The 20,888-nt window shown below is 41.0% G+C and overlaps 1 protein-coding gene across 1 annotated transcript in view; it reads right to left on the bottom strand.

Moving 5' to 3' along the window:
* PCNX2 (pecanex 2) overlaps nucleotides 1-20,888 on the bottom strand; it is a 156,482-nt gene that overhangs the window by 23,411 nt on the left and 112,183 nt on the right. Inside the window, exons 24-26 of the mRNA XM_086460994.1 lie at nucleotides 16,929-16,987; nucleotides 14,302-14,517; nucleotides 2,100-2,353 (exon numbers count right to left, since the gene is read on the bottom strand). Of these exons, the coding sequence (XP_086317120.1) occupies nucleotides 2,100-2,353; nucleotides 14,302-14,517; nucleotides 16,929-16,987 (529 nt within the window). The remainder of the gene's footprint in view (nucleotides 1-2,099; nucleotides 2,354-14,301; nucleotides 14,518-16,928; nucleotides 16,988-20,888) is intronic.

Raw genomic sequence — 20,888 nt, 5'->3', positions numbered from 1 at the left:
AGCTGGGGAAGGAATGAATTCTCACCTCTGTTTCTGATATTGTTTATCTGGAGGTAAGCACTAAATAAAGAGGATGAAAGCTGAGCTGAAACATAATAAAATCTTCTCACCTTCCAAAGGTATACTAAGGATTTTACCAAATCTACCAAAGCTCCTGTTTACAGAAGGAGCTAATAACTCAAAGAAGAGAAAAAAAACCTCCATGTTGGGCAAGTGCCATTCTAAAGAAGGGACCTCCTGAGTGCGCTCTCCCTTCGCTGAAGGGAGCCCCGGCCCAAGTTAATACCAAAGCTGCCAACAGGTTGTTATTATCTTCTGCTCATCCTTCCCTAACACGAGAAGTAGATTAAAGGACTGACACCCTTCTGAGAATGAAGGTCTGTCAATGCAGTGTTATAGTGCCGGCTCAACTAAATCCAATCAAAAGAGATTCGATTTTCACACCTTCAAAGCCATAGGTGGTGGATGTAACCAACTCTGCATACAGTGGAGATGGAGCCACAGCATACCTCAGTAGTGCACAGACTGTTTAACCCACCTCTCTTTTACTCAAAACAGGATCAATTAACCACACCGGCATCACATGGGACAAAAGTTTGTCTCAGCAATCGTGCCTATAGCAGCTGCTTCTCAGGTACGTCCAGAACCAGAAGCCCTAAACTAGCTTTCAGTTAGATTTTACTTCCCATGTGATGAACCTCACACTTTCCACAAGTCCTCTACATATTAGTTGATTTAAAGGCACTAAAAATGTTCCAGTTTACAAAGCACAATTCTTCACTGGTTTAAACTAATAAGCAGCTGATTTAATTGCAGCTTAGAGTGGGAATTTTTTAAGTCTCGTTCACCTTCAAAAGCTGAGTCACATATCAGCTTGCATGAGTTTATGTTCAGGTTATTTAGGTTACCTTTTAAAGTAAAGTGAAGCAATTGTAGCAACATATTCATAACAGTTTAAAGAAGGTGTTGGTGTTTTTTTTAGTTTAGATATTTGCTTAAAAACAATTTAATTTATAGCCACAAAACCCACTTCTAAAGTGAAAACATCATGCTCACATGCAGTTTTGTTTCTAAGAAGTTAATTAAACAAAGCAGGTTGGTTACCAGGCCCTGTTGCCTGTAAAATTATTTTTGAAATCCCAGTTTGCATTTTACAAAGTAATTGACTGCATGATCAAAGCAGCTTTGTGAGGCAATGATCTTGTTTTTACTGCATTGGCTCATTTGCAAAAAAAAAAGGTGATTAATTTATTCACAACAGGTGTCTCTCTAAGGTTGACAGGATTTTTACAATTGCAGAGATATAAGTAGGAAGTGGATGTCATGGATGGTTGGGAGCTTTGGTGACTGGCTTCATGGCAGTACCAGTAGCACAGGAGGCAGCATTTGGCTCTTGTTGTTTCAGAAGAAGACAATAAAGTTCAGCAATTTATTCATTTGCTGGATTGGAAACCATTTGGCATAGGATGAAGACATCTTGCTAGACTATAAGGTTCAATTACTTTGACAAATTAATATCTGTGTGGTCATTGTGATCTTAATAACAGTGCAAAGACAGAAGTGATGTAAATGAATTGCTGTTTAATCAATGGAATAAAACAACTTCAAATGTGTTGTGGTATATATGTAAAACAGCAGGTAAGAAGGGGGTTTGCACTACTAAGAAAGTACGTTTGAGAAACAGCTCTTCAGAGATTTCCCAAGAATGTTATGCTTGTTGATCTTTTTTTTTTTTTTTTTTCCTCCAGAAAAAAACAGTGGAAAGGCCAAGTCAGGAAGAAATAACAAACTGTCAGTGAGGTTTTGCTTTGTAAGAATGCTCCCCCTGACTTCAATCACTGGAAGATGTTAACTCACCTTCTTGATTTCTGCTTAAGCGTGCCTGCAATTTTCTGTACTAACTGTAAGTATAAGTGGTCAGAATCAAATGTAGCAAAGGGAGATAGGAATTAATTGTCAAGTCAGTCTGACTGCTGGTATTGCAAACAAATAAATATAAAGCAAATAACTTAAAATGCTATTTCTGCTATAGACAGCGAGCATTCTTTCTATTTGACAAACCTGCCTAGGAATAAAGTACACTTTACCAAAGAGTTTACCTTTATATAGTATCTGATAAGTATTCTCCGCAGATCGAACACTTGCAGCATTGTTGCGGCGTTGTTATCAATGATGCTGTATCCTTCCAGGATGTACTGGGTTCGTGTTATTTCCCATGTCAGCCATCGGAGGTTAAAGGCTGCATTACAGGATAATAAGTGAGGCAAGTGCCCGGGCTTACAACAGCAGCAGCCTTCATTGTCTTCATCTCCTTCTGTTATAGCTTCCACTTCTCTCTGCTGGCAATACGTCCCTTGGCAGTGAGAAAAAGAGAGTACGCTGCCCGTTATTGAGGGAGAAGGAAACAAAGGACTTTTTCCAAGCTGAAAGAATACGATTGAAGGCTCTGTGCACTTCACAAAAATCTAATAGAAAGAGCTACAGCAACAAATTAGATGTGCCAATTGATCCATGCACCATAGCAAATAAAGAGCTGTACGTTATTTATTTACCGTCCCCTATAAAAGCTAAAAGGGCCTGATCTAACACTCTAGGTGTTCGGTTCTGGTTGCCCAGAGAAGCTGTGGCTGCCCCCTCCCTGGCAGTGTTCAAGGCCAGGTTGGATGGGGCTTTGAGCAACCTGGTCTGGTGGAAGGCGTCCCCGCCCATGGCAGGAGGGTTGGAACTAGGTGATCTTTGAGGTCCCTTCCAACACAAACCATTCTGTGATTCTATGATTCTGAGCTGAAATAAACTACAGACCATAGCTTCTGCCTTAATAAAAACTCCCCAGGAAGCAACACTAAAGAGTCTCGCTCCATCAGGCACACTGAGCAAACTGATCCAAGTCTCAGTCTGCTTCTTCAAATAACGTACAAGATGCAAACAAAGACTTTACAGTGTGTCAGAGCACTTGTAAAATCTGGGTTTTAGCAAACTATTTTGGAAATCAGGCGCCAAAAATAACACCCACCAGGTTGTTCTCTCTTGCACCAGAGTAAAAGCTACTCTGGATCAAACATCTCTAATGAACAGCACTAGTGGCATCATATCATGAGGACAGAAAAGCTTTCGAATTAGCTTATTACATAGGCTTTAGATCAAAATAGAGTAAATCTTTCTGAAAAACAGATGTTAACTCAAAAAAGAAGTCATGAGGCAGATGCAGAAACAATAATATAACTGCTCTGCAGACTCTGCATTTCTAGCCTGTGCTGTGCAAACTAGATGGCCAAGCTGAGCCCTTCGGGAAATCTATGAATGTGCATTCTTGACCATGTAGGGCACTACAAACCGAAACCAAGGTGGACACCCATGTGCTCCCCTCAATGTTCTCAAAATACGAGTTCTATGGTCTCGATATATGGATCTTTTAAAAATTCACCCTTTGCGGGCTGTTGCAGAACTTACTCTCCACTGAATTGGTACCGAAACCATCTCTCAAGGCCACATCCTATGATGCAAGTTACACGTATGTCTGGCATGGGCCTTCCACCAATGGTTCAGCGTCACCCCACGAGAGCTGGCTCCGTCGGCTTCCAAACGGTCTCGGTAGGAGAGGAAGGTGCTAGACACTGTGCTGCAGTTCAGCAGCTATGAACCCCCCCTGCCAGGACCAACAGACCTATTCCGTTGTGTCACTGTAAATGGAAGAAGAATTTGGCTATGTTCATCGTCTGAACACTGGACCAGCAAAGAATACAGTGCCAGCTCCAATCCCCTGCAGTTTGCCAGCATCCCAAAGGAGAGCCTGGAGCAAGGCAGCATTCCAAAGGCCTTTCTGTGCAGCATCATGACAGTCGCTGTGCCCTCGAGTGTCTATCCCAGTCACATCACAACTGCCTGGTCAACAACTCGTGGACTTTAGTTTGTTCCAAGACAAGTAACACCCAGAATATTCCTTTCTCTGAAAAGAAAAGCCTTTCAAAATATAACAAACTATATTAAATTATTGGTTATCACCACCTCTTTTTTGTCTGTATACCACCTAAAATGCATCCAACAAGCAAAAATATCCAAGAAAAAAGAATAGAAAGATCTGAAGGAAACATGCAAGAAAAAACAGGATTCTAGCCCTAAGAGATGGGGCGAAAAAACATCCAGTATATTTCAGTGTTCTCTGTTCAGTTTTGCACCCAGGGTTGTTCACACAGTGATATGCATTCCTCCTTTGACTTCAGCGATATACAATATTAAAAAATTATCAAATGCCTTCAAGTCACCCAAATATAAAAATCTTTCCTTCCAATGCTGCCACAGTGTACAAAACATGAACTATCACGCTGACATTTCCAGTTGGACTGGACACGAACCGGCCTGCTTCTGCTTCATATTTCACAGATTTCTACATGAATTAACACTTAATGCTCAACAGCCAAATGCAGCAACTGCTCTGGGTCAGTGGATATATTTCTGAAGTCAAGTCAAAAGACATAGTACTCAAACTGAAGCAGGGAAAGGCATATTCCTTTGTACACACCTCGAAAAGAGTAAAATACTCCATGCTGGTGCTGTTACTATTGCTGCTATGTTTATCTTTGAAAGTTTCAAGGTCTCTGAGTATTAAACTGAATTTAAGAGAAGATACATCTTCAGCCCAGGTGCTAAATTAAGGATTGCCAAATGTTTACAAGTGATGAACAACACAAGCCTAATAAACAACTGCCACTGATCCCCTTACAACTAAGGCTTTGCTCAGTCTATGTAACTCTATTCTTAAATAATTGTTTTTTTCTTTTGGTATGGAAATACCAGGTTTCATTCTTATGGAATGCTGCCTGTTTCTATGTGCTCTCTGCATTATCTCTATTAATAAATACCAGATATTATTACTGCAGAATCCGTAATTACTAGTTTTCTTAAGCCATACATTTTGTAAAATATGGGGCCTAAAGAGGCTGGCAAGGCAAAGAACAGGCAAATTTAAGAGATCCTCAATGTTTGAGGGAAGTTGTCACCACATGCATAACAAACAGAAGAAGATGGCCAGAACAATTATTTGCATTACCAGCTAATTTGACAGGTAAAAATGTCTCCAAGTAATCTTTGCTAGGTAATTTCAATCAACTAAAGTTAAAATTATACTACAGTGGGCACAGTCAACACTGAACTTGGAGTGACAGACATTCTTAACTGGGACCGTGTTACTACAAATGCTCTGGGAACCAACCAAAGGAGCTCATGCGGTCATTTTGCAGATTTATTCCAAAGAATGAAATCAGGGCTGTGCTCTTCAACATCTGGCAAACATGCACTTGCTTAACATCAAAAGCTGTTTGATGGACTTGGGTACTACCACCTAGGGGACTTGGTGTCTTGACCGCTTGCAGAGGCTCTGGGGTATCCCTGTTAAGTTGAAAGGTGTACTCTGACCCACAGCCAGTGCTCTGACAAAACACCAAATCCCTATCCCTGTCATCATGCTGCTGGTAAAACAACTCAAGTCTGCAAAGACAAAACGCTGGCTTGATGCTCAAGTATGTGCTGGTTCCCTCCCAGTTCTTGTAGTCAGTTCTAGAAAGGCTGCCAGTAATTTTCTCTCATCTTTAATTGAGCCTTACTTTAATCCATAATGGACTGGCTGGACTTCAATGCCACAGATTTGCATGTTACTGAGAATTTTCATTTTACCAGTGCCTACATCAATCCTTTTTGATTCATTACTCTAGACTCTGGTACAGCAGAGACTAAGAGCATGTGCCTAGCTGTATGCATTGAGCCAAAAGGGACAAGTCACAGTAAATGAAGTTAAGCATTTGTGTACATCTTGTACAGAAGGATGAACCTAAACTTTTGTATATGTTATAAGCTGATGATTTAAATGACAATTTTTATATCGCTTCTCAAAAAATTATCAAGTTCAAGCAACTCTGAGAGAATTATTCATAAAACCAAAGAGCAGGGAGCAGAACGTGCACTTCAGTTCTGCAATATAATTAAGTGTAGTACCATTAAATATTAAAATACAGGAAAACGTTTTCACTGGTAATTAGTAATTTTAAAATCCAAGGGAAAACATTTTTTTTTTACATTTCTTTTTGCAGCAGAAAGAAAATAATCTCTCATGCTTCACTCAAGCTTAGACATTCACTGTGACCCTTGCTAGTATAGATGAGACCGATTAATTTGTAAGATATCTAACACTGGATGGTCGCCAAAAATCCATCAATGCAAAAACATGTGCCAGCTGAACAAAGCAAGGTCAATCTATGCGAGCTCAGGAGAAAATCAGGGTGAGAACTTGGAGCTCTTTCTATTTTCCTGACGCTGAGGACTGACTTGTGCTCTACCAGAATGATCTGACCTAAACAGAAATGAGAAAATTGAAACTGAAGCCTCTAATCTTGCTTCAAGAGGATACATAAGATACACCTAAATTAATGACCACCCAGCCTTCTAGAATTCAAGGCTAAAATCAAAGTATGCTTTCAAATTCCATTTTGAAAACTGAATGAGGGAAAAGCATTTTTCAGTTCTGAAAGGCCAGAAAGAAAATCACATAACACAATCACCTACTTGTAGAAGAAGTTTTAATATCCATAAAACATTTCAGTTTAATAAACACATCCAGGACGGGGACTAATTGTTGTGGCTGAAGCTAGTGATAGCTTGTGCATTGAGGATTGCTGACATATAATAAGCAACTAGGGTGCAAATGTACACAGAAAGGGCTCGTAGGGCTCATGCACTAACCTCAACCCACAGATGTTAAGATGATCATAAATCACGCTCCTGCACTAGGCACGTCGAGCTTTAACTCTGTGACTCCAACAACCAGCTTTGGACTAGGGGATTTAACTAGGTGTTAAGTCTGAGAGATGGAGCTGGATATGGAGATGGGAGCCATGAAGACAGACTGAAGCCCAAGATAACTCCTTTTGCAGGCCACGAAGGTCTCTTCATCGACAGCTCCACCAAAAATGGTTGCTCACCATTTGTTTGGCAAAATCATGCACATGAATATTTTACAAATAAACGTGTTACACTGGAAATATCTGACTGCTCCACCAAGCTCTGCTGCAAATCTGAGTATTCCCAAATTCTGATGGATAAGGCTCAGGATAGCAGCTTAATAAGCAGCAAGTTATCAACCAAAGGAAGCACAAAGAGCATAATTACAGCCATCAAAAGGCCATCCTTTCCTGAAACAGCATTGCACATAGCTCTAGAAACACAGAAAAACAAATACTTCAAAAAGGAGTGAACTGAGCTCCCAAATGGAAACTCACGAACCCCAGAACTGGACACATTCAGGAAACCAGTGACTGTTGTAGCTCCTTCCTGCTCTTTTCCTTGTGGAATTGGGATTAAGAACAGTAATTTACAGGCTCTGATAGTCTCAGATTGCTTCAAAGAAAAATCTCAGGACTTAAAAGACACTATCAGTTTCTCAAACATCAAAGCTATTAGTTATAAAACTGTGGTTTGGTTTTCAACTGCTTCAGGTGCTTGTACGCCTGAAAAATAGTCTGGTTTTCAAACCAGATCAGTTGGTCTAACAGCAGGCGTCCCCTCTCCTCAGAAACCTTTCCTTTTCTTTGGTCCACAGAGACACATTATGGAAGCCCAGATGGAAGAAAGCATTCTCTAAGGATGCTAGCTGCTAAACTTTCAGCTACCAAATACCACAAAACCCTCTCATTTTATGTCTTTTGGAGTGCAAAGCAGGACACAACATTCTGTTTCTGGCAAAGACATTTTCTCAATAAAAAGGTTGCGGTGCACCTAATGACATTTTCCTTCCTTCCATAAGTCTTCTCCAGTGCACCCATATATATGTATAAAATTGTGGAAGGGAGGAAAGGGAAAATTACATCAAATATTCTAGTCTGTGTTATAGAAACTATTTTAAGCCTATTTGAAATTCATATATTGCTTCCATTGCTGGAGCATTATTGTACATCTAGAGAGACCTGTACACCACAGATTTCCTTCATTCAACATGAAGTATCCTCTTCCTGTTTCACGTCATTCTTCCTAATTAAATCACCAAGATTAAAGAAACCCCTTTGCATCCTTTCTGTTCATGCCTCTAATATTTCTGAGCGTTGTGTCTCTCAGCCTTTGTTGTTTCCCACAAACAACATACTTCTGTTTTTTAACCTTTTCTCCAAAGAGAGCTGTCAAAAATGGCTGCTTTTCTCTGAACACCTTTAGATGTTCTGGTGCATACACTGAAGGTACTCCAAGTGTGGTCTCAGGAAAGACATGAAGGTGGGCACTTTCCTTTCACAACAACAAGAAGTGATTTGTAAAAGCAAAAAGTAAAAGTTACAACCACTCTTTAAATAAAGAATGATTCTTCCTAGTGCTACAGCGCCTTCAGACACAAAAATCAACCACCAATAAATATTCCTTACACTGGTAATGTACTTGCTACTGCAATAAAACTATACAGCGTACACATACACTGCAGAAATGAGTATCTGTCCTTATTTCTTAGACATCGTTACTGTGCCTAAAGCATATGCCCTAAACTGGCTGTGTTCATACACCATTTTGCGTGGGAAATAAGCTAGCTAACGCAGAGAAAGCCTCACAGGCAACCCCATTCTGCCGTCACAGCTGCCTTACACTACGCACAATTATACGCGTCTGCTCTGCGCTTCTCTCCTTGATTCACCTAATGAGGTTCCAAGTGAAGCACGAATATTGCACGTGCAACATGCAGTAAGAAAAAAAATCGCAGAAGAAATTTAGAAGTTAATTACATGACTGAAGAATACCGGACATGAGTTAAAAAACAGCTCCTCAGGATTTCAGCACCACCATCCATACATAATTTCTGCACATGTAACGCCTAACTGGACATTCTCCAAAAGACATTTTGTAGAGGCACAGACTAAACAGGAAAATATTTTAAGTCCTCCTTGTTCTACAGGTAACTCACAGGAGCTAGATATTTTGGCATTCTTTCTGCTTTTTCCCTGATTGTGGGGTTTCCCCTGTCTTTCCCTTTCAAATTAAATGATACATTATGTATTTCTTCTGGCAGGCTGCTTCCAGCGTACCGCTGTGGGTCTAACACAGACAGTAAAGTCACCAAAGGGCTTGATTCCCCTGCACCAACGTGCAGCGACCTGAAAGTTTTCACCTAGCCTGAGCTCATTACCACCCTCTCTTTGTTTTTCGGTAAAGGAGGAGTCAGGCAGCTCCTCTCAATGCCTGGAGGTATTGAGGATCACCCCTGCTTTACACACAGGATAAATGAGATGATGGAGGCACATCCCCTCTCTGTCTGTAGAAAGGGAGAGTGAAGAACTAATTCACACAAGGTGCTTTAATTTGAACAGGACTAAAGATGGATGAGAGGAATGCCTGCTTTGCTGAGTCTCTTGCAGTCTGCTCAGTCTGTATCTTCTTACCCTGCCTGCAGGGGGGGTGGTTGGGTTTTGTTCTTTTACTTGGGTTATTTATTTATTTATTTATTTCCTTTAGAAGCTGAGCCAAATGCTTCTATTACATAAAGTTACAAAGGCATTAGGTCAGCCATTTGTAATGCCAAGTCTCAATTAGGCTGGACAGCAAGCTGGGGAGGCAGTACCTCCTGCCCTCAGTACACTCAAATCCAGAAGACTCCATGACCTCTTCTTCGGGCATTACTGTGGTAGTATTGTCAGCACAGCTTTTCAGCTGCCACATTGAGAAACACCCATAGGAAAATCCAGAGCTCTACAATGCAAATATTGCTTTTGGTTTACTCATAAACAGAAAACAGTCACAGACACAGAGAACACTGTTGTGATTCACTCATTTCTGAAGCAAACATAGACTTTCTATTTAAGGAACAGCAGATTTTTAGGGCCCTCAATTAAAATTGCTTGTTTGAAACTGAAGTCAAGCAGCCAAAGCTCAGAAATTACAGATTTCAAGTTCCTCCTCTAGCCCTTTTTTTCCCCTCCTTGTGGGAAACCATTCTGTACAATGAAAGGAATCAGGGTCCTATGTGAAAAACAGCGCATGACCAGACAACTAAAAATAGGAGTGTAAGATGCCCTAAGTGGAGGAAATGAGCCTAGTGCTTAACAACTGCCTCTTGACTTTGTAAACTACCAGGTTCTTCCAGGGCAGTTGCATATATTCTTCCCACTTATGCAGAAAAAAATCCTACTGTATTCAGTTGTACCACACACCAGCCATTTGCAAGATTTGAAAGGCGGAAGAAGGTGCCTAGCCCATGCAGGAGATGGCTCTCGGTGCTGCTTGGAGGCAGCCTGCTCTACCTTCTTGCCCCTGCAGGCAGCAATCCTGCTCAAAGGAAGGACCAAAGAAAACCTTCCATGGAAAAGTTTCAGCTCAGTCTCAGCTTTCACAGAGTTTCCTTGGGACAGTCCTTGGCCATCCCCTTATGCATCTTCTGCCTTCAGGTCAGCCCTTTTGGCTCTTTTTACTCAGACTCAGTGCCCCAGTGTCTGGGCACCCCTGTGTAACCCCTACGGCCCCCTCAGAGCAGCCTGGTGTCTTGTTGACTCAAGGACGAAACCTGTTATAGGAAGGGCATGGTACCGCAGCATAGTGTATCTAAAGCACACCAGCCCTCATGGTTTACCTGGAGACACAAGCAACCCTCTGGTGTCAGCACATCACCTCAGCAAGTCTCCACTGGGCCCACAGCAGACTATCTGCCTAAACTTTGGAGTCTATGAAGGTTTTGTTACAGTCTGCGTCAGGCAGATCCATCTTATCTGACTTCTGCATGGTTCCCTTTTGGGCTGCTCTGTTCCTCCTACTCCATCATTTAGCAGGCTTGTAGTTCACGTGGTTTCTCTGGCACCCATTCTGCACAGTCCAGCGTGGTTCAGCTCTCACATGGCATGTCAAATGCTATGAGTTTGAGCTGTTCTTTCCTCAGCTATGTTCCTTTATTCAATCCTACATGGCTTCTCTGTTCCAGGCCAAACCACATAATAACAATACTCACACGCTCCTAGTTTCACTTCCCATAACATCTCCTCTACCCAGAAAAAAATATTCTGAAAGCTAGAGAAACCTTCCTTACATACCAAGTCTGTGAGGACAGAAACTGACTACACATTTTCTTATTCTTGGAACAGCATCACCCAGCAGGTTCAGAGCAGAGAACAGGGTGAGTCCATTTCCCTCCCATTTTCATCCTTTTCCTCTCCTAGTCTCTTCCCCAGTGATACTCTGAGGGTGAGGAGAAATAGGAGATTGGATTTGTAGTGAGGATGAGATAATCTAGGTGAGATTCCCATTCCCATTTTCCCCACTCCTCTCCTCCTCCTCCAGTAACTTGTCTGTGCTTTCCCAGTTCACCGTTTGCTGCCGCTGTCTTGGTCCAGGTCTTTTGACCACTCAGGTACGGGTGCTGCTCTCAGTACGGAGAGACTGTGAAAGGGGATATTTGGGATGAGAACTCAGCTGGCTCTCAATGGCAACCCATGAAACACATGAGAGGCTGCAGGGCTCAGCCCTAGCTGAATTTAAAGACCGGTTGCAGCCAGCAGACATGTTGGATCTATTCACAAAGCGAACCAGCTACAGTACTAACACTGAACAGTGCTAGGCAATCTGCACGGAAAGGTCAATTTTCAGACCCATTTAGTCACTTAACCTGTGATTTTAGGGAATACCGAGATGCCTTGACAGGTGACACACTCCAATTTTGAGCTTTGCTCTCAGATCCAAATGCAAAATGGCACTCGCCTGGTAATGAACCATCCTGGCTCAAAGTCAAACAAACTGTTCCCAAACTACTTTGCAACAAAACTATCCAGTTGTTCACCATTAAACTTCTAGTTCATTAAGCCCATCTGCTAGGCCCCTGATCTTTTTATCCAGCTAGCACACGGCTTGAAGATCCTCTCACGTTTTTTCATCCCTGTTTCCAAAATTTACTTTTCTTAACTGCCTGGGGATGGTGATGATGCAGAGGGACCCAGCAGCAGGTGGCAACCGCATAAAGGGAAAAAACCCACTCACAAAACTAATGTAATTTGAGCATGAAAGTGAGATTTCTTTCTTCTGTTGGCTTCAAGTCCTACAGTGAACTACTTTAACACAAGAGGATGATCAGTAAAGATATTTTTTGTGAAATTAGAATGCAAGTTAATGGAAATGTACATGGTCCTGCTTACTCAAAATCCCAACAAATCTGAACAAAATGTCATTGCTGTCCAAGATATGTCTCCTCTTTTTACATATGTAAATCCCTCTTGGAAGTCACTTTTCTTTTCAGATCTGCAGAAATGAATGAACTATTTTTTGAATTCACAGAGTTTCCACAAAGAATTACAACTGTGAGCAACTTAAGAGGAACCAAAAGTGGCAGGCTGACTAAAACTGTCTTAAAATAATTTGAAAAAAGCAATTTTCTCAGAGATTTACCAGCCTGTGAAACCAGCGGTACTGTAACTAAGAGATCTGAACTGCCAAGTTCTTGCAGTATCTTGCAGAACAACATAAATCTGCATTTGTCTGGCCTGGATTTGAAAGAAGTACCAGCAAATTCCATAAATACCCAAAAAAGGTTTCCACCTGCGGACTCTATAGGGTACTTAACCTCAGTATCCATCTCTGACACAGCAGTACCACTGCTTACGTTGGGGAGAAAAAGGAGAAGATATTACTTGCACAGATGTCTTTGAAGAAAGCCACAGAGTCACACATAGATCACCACCATCATGAACAACAAGAAATCACAAGGCTGATAAACAAGTTCTTTCTCTTCCTTTCCAGTCGCTTTTTATTACAATTTGCCTTTGTACTGAATAAGTATCTCTTCAGGTACTACAATACCAAGCCATTTCAGGTATTTACTGTTTTCTACATATATTTTCTTAAGATACAGGAGTGTTATCTTTGTCCCCACCATACAGGAAGTAAAGTGAACATCAAGCATTTACCACAACCTCTTCTACATCCTACAGGGACTCTCACAAAGTCAAGACTCGAGCCCACACGTTATATCCTAGTCTAATCCTCCCACACCAAAGTGCATTCAAAGAGCCAGTCCATCTCCTATCTTCTCATACTCAACCTTGTTGAAAAGTCGCCTTGATTAAGATACTCCTCTACACACTGTCCGTTAGATACTCAACCCTTGAGCCTGGGAAGCTGTTTATTCTGGGATTTCAAAACTCCCATCACCTGCAATTGCAAAGTGGTATCTTTGAAAGGCTACAAACTCAAGCAACAAACTCAGGTGGCCAACACATGTAGCACGAGCAAAATTTAAAAGCTGTTTTTGTGGTTTTACTTTCATTTTTCTTCCTATTCTAGGGACAACAACAGGCAAAAGGACAAGAGTGTGACATTACAAGAAACTGATCTCACAAAGGCCACACCACCGAGGAAGGGGATGCAACTGCCATAGCTTAAAGAGGAGTGTCCTGACACAGGAATACACTGAACAGGAATAAAGTGAGGTCCCTTATTCAACTGAAGTCAGCACTTCCTAAATAACAGAAATATGAAGCCCCCAACGACTTGCTTCTCCCTCTCCTCTTCTACTGTGACAGAGACCATCTCAGCACTGTCATCTTGCATGATCTGACAGAAGATATTTTCTGTGGGAGAAGTCTTATGATATTTGCGGTTTTTTCAAAGACAAGCTTGGGGGGCGGGGTGTTGAACAACTTTTAAGAACAACTTTGGTTTTCACAGTTATGGAGGGAAAGAAATAATCTGAAATCATAACTAAGCATAACATAAAAGATATGTGAACCAAGCAAACAACTCAACATGCCTTACAGAATCATAGAATCATAGAACAGTTTTGGTTGGAAGAGACCTTCAAGATCATTGAGCCCAACCTTTGTCCTAGCTCTACCAACACCACTAAACCATGCCCCTAAGTACAACACCCACCCGGCTCTTAAACACCTCCAGGGATGGGGACTCCACCACCTCCCTGGGAAGGCTGTTCCAATGCCTGACAACCCTTTCAGTAAAGAAATTCTTCCTAATATCCAGCCTGAACATCCCCTGGTGCAGCTTAAGGCCATTTCCCCTTGTTCTATTGCTTGTCACTAGGGAGAACAGACCGACCCCTGCCTTCTTTCTGAAAGTCTTATGATACTGCAGAACAGGGCCTCAAATTTTTTAGCATCAGGTTTCAAAACATTGTCATTCAAATAACGATACAAAGAAGTACAAAGCTTTTAGACAGACAGATAAGCACCTGTAAAAAGAGAGAGAAATGCCCTTAAACTCCATGTCCTACTATAGAGTTGTGATAGATAAAAAAACCAGACAGGGTTTGTTGCTGATTTTGTTATTTAAATCATCAGGGATCCTTACCTCGAAATTCCAGCCCTCTGAGCTGAAAGGTGACAAGGCCATTTCCAATTTCGATCAAGTGCACAAAGGCATTTAAATAATCTGATGCCAAAATAAAACAGTCTCCTGTGTTGTAGTTTCCCCAGCGGCCCAGAATCAAATCTCCACAAAGAGACTCCTGCAGAGATCTTGTCAAATGCTCATAAAAAATGGAGTTGAGATTATTGTCATCATTTCCTACAATAAGAGCAGCACACATTTGTAACGAATAAAATTTATAATACACCAAGCCATTCTGCATAAAAATCACATGTTATTTTTCATTCGTGCATAAAGCTTCTTCCTCTAGCTGGATGGTATCTTCCTAGTACTTCATACAATCTGCATTTCCTAGGTAGTTTTTAGCCCTTCAGAGAACTAGGCCTGAAACTTGTTTGTTTTATATGAACAATATTGTAAACAGAATATCAAATTAGTGATAACACATATTTCACATGTTTTACAACAGCAAAAATTTTTTGGCTCCACTGAAAGTCCCTGCAAGGCTAAGTTAATGTCTACATATTTTTCTTAATTTTAAGAAACCAGAAATCATTATTATTTCAGTAGATAAGCTTAAATCTGAGTATTATTTCTGAGATTTTTAAGGAATTTTGGCACACAGCTTCCAGTAATTTTGTTCAGATTTTTTTCTTTTATTCCTCCAGGAATTTTTCAAGGCTTTTTCTATGAAATATCCATTAGTACTTAAGACAAGGATACGTACTTTAAAAGAGTTCATTTAGCATATTGGAAAGAATGAAACAAGGTTCATTCACCACTAGAATTGCTGCCACTTCCTTAAAAATAGCAGCTGTCCAATTACGCATTGCTTGGACCAATTGTCCAGATGAAAAACGCCCCATCACAGTCTAGAAGTGTCAGCTCATAAAGGTCTATGGCATTTAACTGGGTTAAAAGTAGCACATTATGGTGATCTGCGAAAGGGAACAAACCTTTCACAAACGCTAACACAGTGCCACATAATCCAATGTGGTGCTGCCTCGTGCTTGTACTCTTTTACATAATATATGCTTGACAGGAGAACTGCTTTTCCTTTCTATAATGCATCAATGTCTCACCTTCTCACCTTCACTACTGTTAAAATGCCGGTGTATGAGCAAATACACTTGTACAAACCAACATCTCGTAGGTGTATTCGTATACCTGAGCATGTATGTGGATACATATGTACAGGTACATGTGCATATTTATGTACGTGCATTTTTAGGAGCAGATCTAACATGGAGAAAAAAAACGGGATGACAGGCTACAGCTTACCCTACAAATTGCTCCCCAATACAAGAGGAGCGGGTGTGTCACTACGCCACTTTTCATCGTGCGTCTGGCCCTGGTAGGTATCTAAATGCAGGTGTGTATGCACATACAGACATGCTCAGCTATGCACCTTCTGGAATATATCCATCAAAATCTAAGTGAGTCATAAAACGAATCTTTTAAGCACACGCACTCACACAAGGAATGTTTTGCTTGAGCTATGGGGCTTAAAACATAATTAACTTATTAGCATATATAATGATGCTAAAGGTTATTGCTATCAGATGACAGAATGGCCTTGGGAACCATCTTAACTCCCTGCCTTGATAAATAATGAAAGAGCACTATATATGCCTCAAACTGCTAATACCTCTCTTGCCTTGTTCAACACCCTGGATTACACTCATTTCCGCTTGAAGACGTGTATTTGTTCGTACTACTGATGTAACAGATAAGGATTAAAGGGTATGTGTATAAAAATATAACAGCAGTAATTACAATGTAAACTTATAATACCTCTACAATACGAGCCCCTGACACCTCACTGGCAAAATAAAATCAGCCGCAGAACACTAAAGCGGAAGAAACCCATATATGAAACCCTGGCCTCTCTCACTGGGAGCACAGGATTTAGCATGAAACACAGGTATCAGTTTCCCCTGGAAAGGGCTCTGTCTTGCCAGGTGCTGAAGAGCGTCACCTGAGGTACCACACGCTCCCCGTGTCCACTGACTTGCCAAAAAATGCTCTCATTTCCCAGTCTCACAGAAGCCACTCGGTGCAGCCCAGGAAGGTGCTTTACACTGCCACAGATCGGAGCTCATTTAATGCACCACTCCTCAGAGGAGAAGCCCGCCTGTCTTTCCTACTTCTTTCTTTTACTCTCCCTCCTGCAAACTTTCCAACTTCCCTTTCTATCCCCTCCAAAAATGCTTCTTTCCAGGGAAGAGGAGATACCTGTCAGCCCAAACTGCTCAGCAGCAGGGGCACCATTAACCTGCTGCTTTTACCCAAAACCTTTCCCTGTCCACAGCTGACCTTCGAGTCTAGCTAGAGTGTCTGCTGCATACCCTGCACAAACAGCAATGTTATGATTAACCAAGCAATTCGCAGCCCAGCAGCTATCTGATCAGCTACACATAACTGAAGAGCGAATTTACTTATCAAGTCACACAGTTTAAACCAGTGCTCTGCTACATTCAAAATGCTCTGGTTTGTCCACACAACATTTAAACCCTTTGCATCTCTTCAGCTTCCTAGGCAAAGCCTTAACGGAGTAAATACATCACATTTTGCAAATCAAGCAAAACAACGCAAATCCCAGGCCATACCTGCATCCTTTTCGATCTGAATTGCCAGTCTGGTGTTGGAATGGTCCGATCTTTTGGTGCTGGAAATAAAGACATGTTGTACAGCCAATTCTTTAATTTTTTTTTTTTTTTTTTAAAAATAAGATTCTCCCCCAACCACATTTTTATTTTCTTTCTAGCTTATATTCTCATTCTGTGTTTATACCATTACGCAATTCACACTCGAATCTGTTCATTGGGTTACTCCAAGCAGCCATATATAGTTATTTCAGCTCAGTATTGCTATTGATAGCGTAGCCTATCAGCACAAAATCCAAAAGTGTCTGTGTTCCCTCCTCCTCTTCCTCAAACTCTGTCTTCCCCCTTTTCCTTCTTGTGGGGCAAAGTCCATTCAGAATTTGGCACCTGTGATAGTACACAACACTATGTACTTAAATAATTGAACTGGCTCCAGAAGCACATCAGCCAGGTGCCACCAAAACAGTGAATAGAAAGAATATTAAATCAATCCTTTTTTCCCTTCTAAGCCTTAAGGGAAACAGCTGGACTCAGCGGGGTTTTCTTCGTGCAAAAATATTTCTGTGGGTGTATAACATCTATGGAAAAACAACAACAAAAAATCACTTTACTTAGTTTCATATTTAGCTAGGCAGCAACGAGAGGGTCCCTGGTCATTCTTATTGCTTGAAAAAGAGTAAATTACAGGGTCTTCGTCAATACAGACAGTAACCCTGTCTCCCTTATTAATGACACATTCCCTACTTAGTATTTTCATTGTAGCAGTGGAACAGAAATACCACAGCAAAAAACGGTCACAAACCAAAAAGCAACTAAAAGGTAGATTGTATTGTGCTTTTATTCCTACACGTAACAAAGACACTAACAAAGTCTGAAAATAAGGAATGAGCAAATCACTGTGGGAAAGCATGCGCCCAACTGAAGGGAGTGGTTGTTGTGGTGACGAGGGATATTCAACACCAGAAATCCAAAGTGTCTCCCAAGCCTCCATCTCCCAAGCGTTTGGGGTACAAGTGAAAGCCTAGCTAATAGAAATGCTATATTAATGTAAATTTCCCTGGAATACTGCTCTGACAGTGGTGCTTCAGGATTCCAGGAAACTTCATTAAGAACACTGCCTCAAAAGTTTTGCTCTCAAATCACTAGCCTTAGCAGAAACTCTATCAATCAGATACGTAAACATTATCATTCCTTGGAAAATGGGGTTAAAGCAGAAAATGGGTAAAGACAAAGCCATTTGCCCCAAACAAGAGTCAGCATAAGGTTCCATGTGACAGCGGTGAGGGTCTCATCTGTTCAACAGCCTGCAAATGCAGGGGAAAAGTGCCAAGGCACCACCTCTCCTGGCACGGAAACCGAAGGAGACACCCAGGCACAGTCTTCATCGTGTCCTTTGTCAAAATATGACGTGGGCGGCACGGCCAGGTGGGACTGGATAGGGTCTGGCTCATTGGGGTGGGGAGCACAGGGCAGAGTGGAGATTTTGAACACGCTGATGGTTGGCCAGTCAACTTACAAAGCCCGAATTTAGCTACGCACTATGAGAGCTTAGACATGCCCCAAGGAAGACTGAGCCAGAGAGCTTATAAGTTATATGGGAGGCTTTCAAACAGCACAAATAACACCGAAAAAGGATGGTGTAAACCCAGGGTAATGTCTTTGAAGCACAGCAGAGACACTCTGGGAGTCTGTATGTCCTCATCTCAGTATTGGCTCCCAGGATTTCGTGTGTCAACACACCAGTTATTTAAAACGTTGGAAGTTTGAGCTGAAGCTATAAGCTCGTGCTGAAGCCAACTGGGAGAAGGATGCCATTGATGTCCCATGACGGGAAAGCCTTTTCATCCACCCTCTACAGCCTCTCCCAGAAAGCTGTGGAAACCCGATCAACAGAAAAAATTGCACACAGTCTTCCATGTAGTAGACAGATGAGGAACAGAACTGCTTTACTTCCACTCCCTACCACCAACTGAGTTTTGCTTTAAAAAGGCATGTTCTTTACTTTGCAAGAAATACAGTTGGAGAGAGTATGAGTCTTAATTATTTGTAATTAATATTAGTACATTATCTACATAGATTAACATTTTATTTGATGTATTATTTATCTTCCTGCCTCTGGTTGGCTCATCTTATTGTAACTGCAATTTTCATTTTCTATGCAACAGAAAATGGCAATGGAAGGGGGAGGGGGATCTTCTAAGTGATTCAGAATATAAAGAATGATTTTACTTCAAAAAGGTTGTCAGAATTCTTCTACCTTGATATACATCCACCTGCAATTGCAACATATGCAAGAGTAAGCATAAAGATTATGTTATGGAATTCAATCAATTTTCTGTTTTCAGCAGAGAAACACTGCTGATTTCCAAATGCATGTTTTAAGATTATGAGAGTCATTAACTTTCAGTCCCTCTGAAATCAGTGTGGCAGTATGAGGTACAAGTCAATATTATTCTTTAGTCCAATTTTTTACCAACCTATAAAGCATTTCTGTTCTGGAGGCATATTGAGACCCATACAAATCAAGCAATACTTCAGAAAATTCAAATCTATAGTAAGTACAAATCACTTTTGCCCAGCATGCAGTTCTGGCTCCATTTCTTTCCTTTTTTTTTTTTTTTTTCATTGAGAAAAAGATGCATGAAACAATCAGTGAAAATCACAAGTGCTTCAGGACACTGCTAGACTGATAATGCAGCCTGACTGGGAAGAAGGGAAGGAAACAGAACAGCTTTTATAAACAAAACAAAACCAGGCTCCATTGTGGCTTTATCCTCCATTCCAAGCACAGTAATGATTGCTTAGGCAGCTAAAACATGGGCCTCAAGACTTGAGACAAGAAAGGATTTACCTTTTCAGACACTAGCAGAAAATCTCAAATCTTTATACAGATATTTTGAAGCATTTTTTATTTTATTTTATTTTTTTTAAGGTAATATAGACAAGTTTGTAAAACAAACTTCTGTCCTGAAATTCAGTTTAGTTGAATAAATTCAGTGAGGTAATTCATTTTGGACTTTAAAAATCTTCCACAATTATTAGTAGCCAAAGCTATGTTTGTACCTTCTTGAAGGCAACGGGAATTTGCATAGCATTAAACTGTAATGCACCACCTAACAATCAAACAGCAACGCCTTTGCTCCTGGGCTTTTCCATGTCAACTAGGACCTCTCAAAGTGAACTTTTGGGACTAGTGGGTGATTTGGGCTTTCCTCCAGTGGCCTCTTGCTTTAAATTTTGTTGTTGCCACTCATCCAAGGTGATAATTAGCTCAGTAATTGGATTTCTTCCTGAATTGCATTATTCTAAGCAAACTGAGTTCAAGTCCTTCAGCACTTGCCCTAGAGAGCAAGTGATTGTGTTAACACGTCTTCAGCAATTTTAAAGTCAGCATCCTGCTTGGTTCCAGAAATATCTCTCTCATGTTTAATCCAGCATTTACATGGGCAGCGAGATAATCCACTGGTTTGCATAGCACTGTTCATGCCATTTCAACTATCACTTCCCTTTGCTAAAGGATAAAGTCACTTCCTATACTTCCCTTGTCCTCGTTTTTCAACCTGGAAAGACCTTCTTCTCCCACTTTACTCTCCTGTTTCCTTAGAAAGGTAGAAAAAACGCTAAGGAGGATTCAGGCAGCCTGGGGAACACACAGTGGATGGTGAGAATCTGGCAAATTGAGGAGAGAAAAAAAAAAAAGTAAAAAAAAAGATCATTGTTGTGCTTATTTTGAGAAGACAAAAATAAAATTGCAGCTGTTCTATCTGCCTTGCTGTTGCTGGGTTTTGCCTCAAAACACAAATTCAAGATTTCCAGGATTCCTGCTGTGAAGGAGGGGATCTCTACTTTGAAAGAGAACAAAACAAAGAAAAGCAGCACCCCTCTGGGGGATGCAAGAGATGCTTTTCTAGGGTAGATCCAAAGTTTTTCTTTGTCTGTGTCCAATGAATTTTAATCCATCTT

This window comes from Leptosomus discolor, chromosome 2 (assembly GCF_034619465.1).
Source record: "Leptosomus discolor isolate bLepDis1 chromosome 2, bLepDis1.hap2, whole genome shotgun sequence".
In the NCBI taxonomy this organism is placed as follows: Eukaryota; Metazoa; Chordata; class Aves; order Leptosomiformes; family Leptosomidae; genus Leptosomus; species Leptosomus discolor.
Note: the sequence above shows the minus strand (reverse complement) of the source record. Positions and strands in the feature narration are given on the sequence as shown.